This window comes from Hypanus sabinus, unplaced genomic scaffold (genome assembly GCF_030144855.1).
Source record: "Hypanus sabinus isolate sHypSab1 unplaced genomic scaffold, sHypSab1.hap1 scaffold_605, whole genome shotgun sequence".
Classification (NCBI taxonomy): domain Eukaryota; kingdom Metazoa; phylum Chordata; class Chondrichthyes; order Myliobatiformes; family Dasyatidae; genus Hypanus; species Hypanus sabinus.
Genome location: NW_026781461.1, coordinates 106287 through 116733, shown reverse-complemented (window position 1 = coordinate 116733; position 10447 = coordinate 106287). Strand labels below are relative to the sequence as shown.

General features: G+C 51.5%; 1 protein-coding gene across 1 annotated transcript; it reads left to right on the top strand.

The window, feature by feature from the left end:
• The first annotated feature begins 2610 nt into the window (after positions 1-2610).
• LOC132389577 (serine/threonine-protein kinase SBK1-like) lies at positions 2611-9765 on the top strand. The gene is made up of 4 exons (XM_059962057.1): positions 2611-2766; positions 7018-7189; positions 8318-8520; positions 9118-9765. Exons 1-4 carry the CDS (start codon positions 2611-2613, stop codon positions 9763-9765), a joined length of 1179 nt encoding a protein of 392 aa, XP_059818040.1.
• Positions 9766-10447: the final 682 nt, after the last annotated feature.

Sequence of the window (10447 nt, the reverse complement as noted above, 5' to 3'; positions counted from 1 at the left end):
CCACCCTGTTTATATATAGTCATCCAGTGAGGAAGGGGGCATGGAGGGATGAGGTCAACTTGCTCCTGGGGCTGGCGAAATCCGCCATCCGTGGGTCTTGGAAACGGGTGGCGGGAGGATCTCCCCGGGTACACTGCCTGGCAATGTTTAGCGGGTATGTTCGTGCCCGGGTAACTATTGAAAAAGAACTCGCGCAGGCCACAGCGGCCTTGGAGGAGTTTCGAGACCGTTGGGCTACGCGGGGTGTAAATGCCATCGTAGATAGGGATGGCAACATTCTGGTGTCATGTCTATTGTCTATTTGTAGTGCAGTAATTGTGCTTGCCACTGTTTTGTATATATTGTATAGCAATGAAATTTGTAATAAAGGATTTTGTAATTAAAAAAAAACCTCAAACCAAATATACACAGCAGCGTCAATAACTCCACACCTCAAACCAAATATACACAGCAGCATCAATAACTCCGTACCTCAAACCAAATATACACAGCAGCGTCAATAACTCCGTACCTCAAACCAAATATACACAGCAGCGTCAATAACTCCACACCTCAAACCAAATATACACAGCAGCGTCAATAACTCCGTACCTCAAACCAGATATACACAGCAGCGTCAATAACTCCGTACCTCAAACCAAATATACACAGCAGCGTCAATAACTCCGTACCTCAAACCATATATACACAGCAGCGTCAATAACTCCACACCTCAAACCAAATATACACAGCAGCGTCAATAACTCCGTACCTCAAACCAAATATACACAGCAGTGTCAATAACTCCACACCTCAAACCAAATATACACAGCAGTGTCAATAACTCCACACCTCTATCCAAATATACACAGCAGCGTCAATAACTCCACACCTCCATCCAAATATACACAGCAGCGTCAATAACTCCACACCTCCATCCAAATATACACAGCAGTGTCAATAACTCCACACCTCCATCCAAATATACACAGCAGTGTCAATAACTCCACACCTCCATCCAAATATACACAGCAGCGTCAATAACTCCGTACCTCAAACCAAATATACACAGCAGCATCAATAACTCCACACCTCCATCCAAATATATACAGCAGTGTCAGTAACTCTGTACCTCTATCCAAATATACGCAGCAGTGTCAGTAACTCCACACCTCCATCCAAATATACACAGCAGTGTCAGTAACTCCACACCTCCATCCAAATGTACACAGCAGCGTCAATAACTCCACACCTCCATCCAAATATACACAGCAGTGTCAATAACTCCACACCTCAAACCAAATATACACAGCAGTGTCAATAACTCCACACCTCTATCCAAATATACACAGCAGTTTTAATAACTCCACGCCTCCATCCAAATATACACAGCAGTGTTAATAACTCTGTACCTCAAACCAAATATACACAGCAGCATCAATAACTCCACACTTCCATCCAAATATACACAGCAGCGTCAATAACTCCACACCTCTATCCAAATATACACAGCAGTGTCAATAACTCCACACCTCTATCCAAATATACACAGCAGTGTCAATAACTCCAGACCTCCATCCAAATATACACAGCAATGTCAATAGCTCCGTACCTCTATCCAAATATACACAGCAGTGTCAATAACGCCACACCTCCATCCAAAAATACACAGCAGTGTCAATAACTCCACTCCTCAAACCAAATATACACAGCAGCATCAATAACTCCACACATCCATCCAAATATACACAGCAGCGTCAATAACTCCACACCTCTATCCAAATATACACAGCAGTGTCAATAACTCCACACCTCTATCCAAATATACACAGCAGTGTCAATAACTCCAGACCTCCATCCAAATATACACAGCAATGTCAATAGCTCCGTACCTCTATCCAAATATACACAGCAGTGTCAATAACGCCACACCTCCATCCAAAAATACACAGCAGTGTCAATAACTCCACTCCTCAAACCAAATATACACAGCAGTGTTAATAACTCCGCACATCCATCCAAATATACACAGCAGCGTCAATAAATTCACACCTCAAACCAAATATACACAGCAGCGTTAATAACTCCACACCTCAAACCAAATATACACAGCAGCGTCCATAACTCCACACCTCAAACCAAATATACACAGCAGCGTCAATAGTGTGTGAGGCTGCAGCCTCTTTTTGCATATTTGCGTGGGCTGCTTCTCGCCTTCTGGCTGCATTTTAGTCCCACCCTGTTTATATATGGTCATCCAGTGAGGAAGGGGGCATGGAGGGATGAGGTCAACTTGCTCCTGGGGCTGGCGAAATCCGCCATCCGTGGGATAAACAACTATTATCCACCGTTGGTAAACCGAAAATTGCAGTAATAGGATGCGGTTGCAATTTAATATTCAGAACTTTTGAAATAATATCGAAAATATCTTTCCAATAATTTTGCAAGCAGGGACAAGACCAAAACATGTGGGTCAATGAAGCAACTTCAGAATGACTCTTTCTCTCTTTCCAGAGGTGGAGATGAGGAAATGCTGCCCCCTTTAAATGCTTGCTCGCCGACCCATCTCAGTGTTTTGCAAACAGGGTAACGGTTGCCAGGAGACTGATCTGGAGGGAAAGCTCTTCAAAGATGCCGGACAAATGTTGCATCCGTGTCCAACAATTTCACACTCTCCCTGAAGGTCCAGACTGTGGGAAGCCAGCCAAGTTCCATCATGGGACCTGCAGTAGTCGGGACCCTGAGCCAAGGAAGGAACAAGCGGAAGTGTTTGCAGCTGCAGCGGGGGTAGGAATGGGAGGGCAGTTATTTACACTGAAACACAGGAGAGGGCACCATGGAGTGGGTAGGGAGAGGTGTGCATTCCCGGGGGGGGGGGGGGGTGAGGAGTTTGTACGTGCAAGAGAGAGACAGAGACACAGAGAGTGTAAGAGACAGACTGAAAGAGAGAAACAGAGAGACAAACAGAGAGAAAGAGGCTGAGTGTGAGATACAGATGGACAGTGGAAAGAGAGAGGTACAGGGAGAAATAGAGAGAAAGAGAGAGGTGTGAGAGGAAAAAAGAGTCAGGAAGAGTGTATGTGTGTGTGTGAAAGAGAGTTTGTGTGTGAGTGTGTATGAGTGTGAGAGAAAGTGTGTGAGAAAGCATGTGAGAGTGAAAGTGCGTGTGAGAGCGTTTGAGTGAGAGTGTGAGAGAGAGTGCGTGACAGAGAGAGTGTGTGTGGGAGAGGGACAGAGCGGGGAGAGAGATAGACAGAGGGTGTGTGTGGGTGTGAGAGAGAGGGAGCATATCTATGAGAGAGAGAATATTTGTGTGTGAGAGGAAAACACAAATTTCCCTACTCACCCTCTCTCCCTCACCCTCTCTCCCCTCTCTCCCCTCCCTCAACCTCCCTCCCCTCTCTCCCCTCTCACCCTCTCTCCCCTCTTACCCTCCCACCCCTCCCTCAGCCTCTCTTCTCTCGCAGCCTTCCTTCTCTCCCTATCTCTCTCACCCCGACTTTGTCTCCACACCCACATCTCTCTGTCTCTCTCCCTCCCCCCTCTCACTCAGTCTCTCTTTCTCTCTCTTTGTCTCTGTCTCACTCTCTCTCTCACTGTCTCTCTCCCTCTCGCTCTCTCTCTCTCTCCCTCTCTTGCACACTCTCTCTGTCTCTCTCCCTCTTGCTCTCTCTCTCTGTCTCTCTCCCTCTCTCTCTTCCCCTGCCTCCCTCTCTCTCTTTCTTTCTCTGTCTCTCTCCCCTCTCTCCCCCACTCTCTCTCACACTCTCTCTCTTTCTCTCTCTTTGTCTCCCTCTCTCTCCCTCTGTCTCACTCCCTCTCTCTCTCTCTCACTCACTGTCACTCTCTCTGTTCTCTCCCTAGCAGTGTAGAGAGTGGCTGAGGTGTGGGAACCGCTGCGAATGTTCCACTCAGTCTGCCGTCCCACAGGGAGGACGGACCCTGTCTGGATCTGGGAAACTGGCCGAGTCCACTCTCCTGCCTCTGCAGCACATTCCCTCAGCCTTATTTATAGCACTGGGATGTTCTGCCAGGTACAAGCTCATTCCCGTCCTGCTCGCCGTTTATCAACACCTTCCCTACAGATCCGCTGAAGGTGAGATGGACGAGTGGGCGCGTGATGAAGGTGGGGGGAGAAGTGAGGCACAGGGGAGGCAAAAACGCGAGATCGGGAGCTAGAGAGTGAGGGGGAGAGAAAGAGAGAGGGGGAGAGGAAACAGAGGGGGAACGATGGAGGAAGGGAGGGAGAACAGGGAGACAAAGGGTGGAGGGAGGGTGCATATGGAAGGAGAATGGGGAGACAGAGAGTGGAGAGAGGGTGCATAAGGAGGGAGAATGGGGAGACTGAGGGTGGAGAGAGGGTGCATAAGGAGGGAGAACGAAGAGACAGAGGGTGGAGAGTGGGTAGAGAGGGGGTGCATAAGGAGAGAGAACAAAGAGAGAGGGTGGAGAGAGGAGGGAGAGTGGGGAAAAGAGAGGATGAAAGATAGAAAATGGGTGGCAAAGGCAAATGGGGAGAAAGTGAGACAGAGAAAAGGAGGAGACTGGTGGAGAGAGAGTGGGAGAGAGATGGTAGAGAAAGGGGAAGAAAAGGGGGAAAGGGAGGGGGTGACAAGAGGGAAGAGGGGTGTGGAATGAAAGAAGGGTAGAGGGAGAAGAAGAAATGAGGGAGAGCGTGGGTGGGGGAAGGAGGTGAGAGACAGAGCGGGTGAGAGCGTGGGAGAGGAGAGAGATTTAGGTGGAGAGTGGGGTGAGAAAAAGAAAGCGAAAGAGAGACAGAGGGTCAGTGAGGAGAGAAAAAAAATGGGAGAGTTTGGGCAGACAGACAGGAGAGAGAAGGGGTAGAGTGTGGGGAGAGGGTAAGGAGGAATGTGTGAGAGCAAAAAGGAGAGAGGGGGAGTGAGAAAAGGTGGAGTGATTTGGTGGGGAGAGAAGTGAGAAGGAGAGAGGGTGAGGGGGAACGAGAGTGGGGAGAGACAGGTGGGAAAGAGAGAGAAGGTGAGAGCGATGGGGGACAGATGGGAAAGAGATTGAGGGGAGAGAAAAAGAGAGGGGCAGAGTGAGGGGGGAGGGAGAGGCGTAAGAGGGAGGAGAGGGAGAATTGAGCGGGGAGAGAGAGGAGAGAGAGGGTGAGGAGAAGGAAGGGAGAGCGAAGGGGTTGAATTGGGAGGGAAAGGCAGAATGTTGGGATGGTAGTGAGAGAGGCATTTGACAAAAGGGTGGAGAGGGGGGAGTAATATAGTGGAGAGTGAAGGAGGAGGAGAGGAAAGAGAGGGGGAAAGGGGTAGTGTATGAGGGGAGAGGATGGAGTGTAAGATGGAGGGAAAGAGTGAGGTTAGAGAAAGAGGGGCAGAGGTGAGGGGAGAGAGGCGGGGAGAGAGAGAGATGGAGAGTGAAAGGGGTGAGAGAGGGAGAGGGCCTTAGATGGGTGAGAGATATATAAGGGTGGGGGAGAGAGGGGTAGTGGGTGAAATGAGAGGGAGGGGAGAGAAAGGGTAAGAGTGGGGGAGAGCGAGGGTAGAGAGAGGAAAGGGAGGGAGCAGTCTGTGAGGGGGAGAGAGTGGAAGGGGGTATAAAGGGATGGAGATAGTGGGGTGAGTGTGGGAGGGAGAGATGGGAGAGACGGGTAGTGGGTGAAATGAGAGAGGAAGGGGGATGAGTGGAGAGGGCAGATAGAAAGAGGGGAGTGACAGGCAGAGAGAGGGGGAAAGGGGGAGATGTGGTGTGAGAGGAGAGAAAGAGTAAGAGAAAGCAGAGAGGTGGGGAAACAAAGGGAAAAGGGGAGAGGGTGAGAAATAGGAGAGAGAGATGGGGAGAGATGGGGTGAGAGAAAATAGGGGCAGATGAAAGCTGAGAGTAAGAGGGAGGGAGAGGTCACAGGGTGAGGGTGAGGAAGAGGGGAGAGTAAGAGGGAGGGGAGAAAGGGGAGCAAGAAAGAGGGAGAAGAGAAAGGTAGGTAGAGAGTGGGTGGAGAGAGAGAGTGGAGCAGAGAAAGGGAGGAGGGCAAGTGAGTGATGCGGACTAACAGACACATGCACACTGAAAAATGTCATTGGGTCAGGGGCTGATACTGGACTGTCCCTGATGGTGAGTGTGTTACAGGGGCGGGGAGAAGGAGAAGGAAGGGAGAACGAAGGGGTTGAATTGGGAGGGAAAGGCAGAAGGTTGGGATGGCATGGAAGATGAGGGAGCGTGTTGGAAGAGGAAGGGACGTTGTGGGGTGCAAATGTGTGGGGAGAGTGGTGTAGGTGGGAAGGGTGCAGAACAAGTGGTGTGAGGTGGGCAGAACTAATACCAACACCTATACACACCCCCCATCTTCAACAGTAATCCCTGGAGGAGAGATGAGGGAATATGATGGGCGGAGGGGGGGGGTGGCAAGAGTCGGGACCAGGATAAATCTGTCAGTGGATGACCACAAGACATGACAGAATCTGGCCTTTTGGCCCCTCAAATCTCCTGTATCACTCCACCATAGCTGATTTATTATCCCTCTTAACCCCACTCCATCCCTGTAACCTTTGATGCCCTGACTAATCAAGAACCTATCAACCTCCATTTTAAATATACCCAATAACTTGGCTTCCATAGCCGTCTTTGTCAATGAATTCCACAGATTCATCACTCTCTGGATAAGAAAGTACTTCCTCAGTTCTGTTCAGAACAGATGGGGTTCCTCTATATTCTGAGGCTATGCCCTCTGTCCTAGACTCTCCTACTATAGGTAACATACTCTTACCTAGGTCATTCAATATTCGAAAGCTTTCAATAAGACCCCCTTACTCATTCTTCTAAACCCCAGAACCATCAAAGCTTCTCCTACGTTAACCATTTCATTCCGAGGATCCTCTGGACCGTCTCCAACGTCAGCACATCTGCTTACAATATTTGTACGTTATTATACCGAGTTGAATAGGGCTGTGGTGGTGGGGGGGGGGGGGGGTGGATTTCAGAAGATCTGTCCATGGTGTTGAGGAACCAAGGGAGGTGGGGTGAATACTGCCCACCCCGGTCATGGTCCCGTTTTCCTTCCCACAGGTGGAGATGGAGCCCTCGGCCAAGTCAGGTGCTGAGGTCTTCATTGAAGAGATGATGGCACTGGTATCGCAGACTCTTGCCCGGATGGAGGTGTCTGAACACTATGAGGTGATCCGTGAACTGGGAGCTGGTGCCTTTGGCACTGTCCAGCTAGTCCGCCACAGGGTCCAAGGTGAGGAGGGGATGGGGTGGTGGGGAGATCACTGGGGGCTTGAGGCTACATCACCAGCCAACTGAGTGGTTACAGAGCAGTTTGTACGATCAACAACCAAGGGTGATTCACAACACCTCAATGGCCCCTGGAGATTCTCATTGGCCATTGGGAATCCTTCTTGACCAATAGAGCTCCTCTCTGTAATATTCTCGTTGGCAGAATATTCTCAATTGATCAATTGAGCACCTCATTGTCCCATAAAGATTATCATTAACTGGTGGGTGTCCTAACCAACCAATGAAATTCCACAGTAGGCCACAGGCATATTCATTGGCTGATAGGGGTCATCACGAACTGATGGGAATGCTGACTGACCAAGGGAGATTCTCATTGGACAATAGTGATCCTAACGGACCAATAGAGATTAGTGTTCATCAATCAGAATATTCGCTCGCTGCCACAGCTGCCTTGGCTGAACAATGTGGATCCTTGCTGTCCAATAGAAATCCTCATTGGCCATTGGAGTTTCTAACTGACCAACCGAGATCCTCTTATTTCCCATCAGACCCACAAACAATGGTAGAAGACCTGCAGGAACTATCAGAGTGATCAGGTCCAAGAAGGTACCCACAGAGAGCAGCAGAGGATCCCAGACACATGCAGGAACCCCTATTGGGTGAAATAGTCCAGGAGACTTAAGCTGAGACCAGCAGAGCTGTCCCAGTGCCTAGCAAAGGCCAGCACAGTTGTCCCAGAGACCAGTAGTGTTCCATTGCCTAGCAAACATCAGTAGAGCTGTCCTGGTGCTCAGCAGAGACCAGTAGTGTTCTATTGCCCAGTCCACATTAACAGAGCTCTCCTACAGAGTTGTCCCAGCATGATCTCCCGATGCCCAGCAGTATCCCAGTGCACAGTGGAGATCAGCATAATGCAGGCGCCAGCAAAGAGTCCCAGAGCCTAGCACAGCCTAGCAGAGTTGTCCCAGAGCCTGGCAGAGACCAGCAGAATTGACGAAGGGTTTTGGCCCGAAATGTTGCCTGCTCATCTTAACAGATTCTGCCTGACCATCCAGCTTGTTTGTAGGTGTTGACCAGCAGAATGCCTGGCACCCACACTGATAGTCCTGCCATCACCCCTCTCCCTCAGGAACGCTGCTTGCCCTGAAGCTGATGGAGAAGAGGAGGACGGGGGTACGCTGCTTCCTCCGGGAATACAGCACTGGTCTCTTCCTGTCTCCACACCCCTTTATCACGTCTGCCCTCGGCATTGCCTTCGAATCCCCGCAGCACTACGTCTTCGTGCAGGAGTACGCCCCCATTGGGGACCTCTTCGAGGTGATCCAGCCTATGGTAAGGAGGGGGGAGAGAGAGGGAAGGGGAGGGGAGAGGAAGGAGGGAAAGAGGTAGAAGGAAGGGAGGGTAGAGAGGAGTGGACAAGAGAGGAGGAGGGACAGGGAGGGTAGAGGAAGAGAGAGGAAGGGAAGGAGGGGGAGGGGAGAAAGAGAGGAGTGAGAACAGGGGAGAGGTGAAGGAGAGAGAGTGGGAATGTTTGAGGAGAGGTTAGGAGGGAGAGTGGGAGACAGATTGGGAGGGGAAGGGAGAGGGAGAAGGGAGGGAGGGGAATGGGTCATGAGTGAGGGATGGGAAGTGGGAGTGGGAGAAAAAGGGAGCACAGGGACAGAATAGGGAGGAAGAGAGGGGAAAGGGAAGGGGAGAGGCAGAGGGAAGGGGAGAAGGAAGGAGGGAAGGAAGAAAATGGGGAGAGGTGCTCAATCCTCATTCATGTTTTCTAATGGGCAGTTCAGATACTCAGAGATGACGGCCACCTCTCCTTCTCTCTACTCCTGTGTCCTCTCCTCCAAACCTCAACCTTCTCCCTCCTCCATCCCTCTCCCCCTCCTTGCTCCCTCCCAACCCACCACTCCACATCCACTCTCGATGCTTTAGGTGGGCGTCCCGGAGGCCTCAGCCAAGCGAGTGGCCCTGCAGCTGAGCCTGGCCCTGGAGCACCTTCACAGCCGTGGCGTGGTCCACCGTGACCTCAAGCCCGAAAACGTCCTCCTCTTCGACCGAGCCTGCTGCCGTATCAAGCTAGCCGACTTTGGTCGGGCGCGTGCCGAGGGCCTCAGGCTTCAGGCTGAGGGAATGAGTGACTCAGACGGGGGGCCCTATGACGCCCCTGAAGCGGGAGGCGGGGCCCCGGCCAGGCGTCTTGGCCGGCCCGAGGATGCCTGGGCCCTGGGTGTCCTTCTCTTCGGCCTGCTGACCGGCGCCTTCCCCTGGTGGAGGGCCTCGCCCTCTGACTCCGCCTTCTGCGCCTTCCGCCGCTGGCGGGAAGGGACAGCCGCAGGGGGAGAGGGAGGGGCTGAGGGGAAGCTCCTTCCTCCTCCTCCGGCTCTCCCATCGCATTGGCGTGGGATCGCCCCAGCTGCCCTCCTGTTGCTCCGTGGCCTGTTGGCACTCCGGCCAGAAGAGAGGGCTTCAGTTGGGGCAGTGCGGGACCAGCTGAGGCAGCGCTGGCGCCGGGATGAGGTGGAGGGGGAGGCCAGCCAGGGCAACAGGTCAGCAGCAGGGAGCAGTCCCAAGGAGGGATGAGAGAGGAGTGGGAAGGGATGTTACTAGCTTACTAGCATCCACCCTTCCTCACTCTCCCTACCTCCATCTCCCCTCTTCCCTCTTCCTCTCCTCACTCTTCTCTGTCTAACTTCTTCTCCCTCCATCTCTTCTCTCCTTACCTCTTCCTCTTCCTCCCTAGCTCCTTCCCCTCTTCCATCCCCTTTCCACTTTCCCTATTCCCTTCCCTCCCTCTCTCCTCCCTCTTCCCTTTCTCCTCTCTGCTCTACTTACCTCCTGCACCCAACCTCCTACCTCTCTCCCCACCTCCTCCTTCTCCCCTTTTCCTACCTCTCCCTTTTCCCACCCTCTCCTCTCTCCTTCCCAACCTTCTCTCTACCCAAGATGCGAAAACAAATCGGAGATGGGATCATGGTGGGTTTCAGGGCAGCAAGAGAGGGTCCTGGTGGCTTCAAAGATAGTTTAATGTACAGAAAACAGAATAATTGTTGTTCCATATCCAATGCAGCATATAAAAAACACAATAAGATAAAGAACACAAGATAGCTGACATACACAGATTGATTGTATGTCCATAAAGTGACACCAGACACAGGAGTGTCTGTATATAAGGTGACTGACAGGAAATGATAATGTAGTGGTGATTGGGGGTGTGGAGGGGTGGGTTAGTGGGTGGAGGTGTTGATCGGCCTCACTGCTTGGG

Excerpts from the sequence above, each read along its gene's own strand:
- LOC132389577 (XM_059962057.1), top strand. The coding sequence starts at position 2,611 with ATGCCGGACAAATGTTGCATCCGTGTCCAACAATTTCACACTCTCCCT. Across the intron at positions 2,767-7,017 it reads TGTTTGCAGCTGCAGCGGGG|GTGGAGATGGAGCCCTCGGC; the intron begins GTAGGAATGGGA and ends TCCTTCCCACAG. Across the intron at positions 8,521-9,117 it reads TCGAGGTGATCCAGCCTATG|GTGGGCGTCCCGGAGGCCTC; the intron begins GTAAGGAGGGGG and ends TCGATGCTTTAG.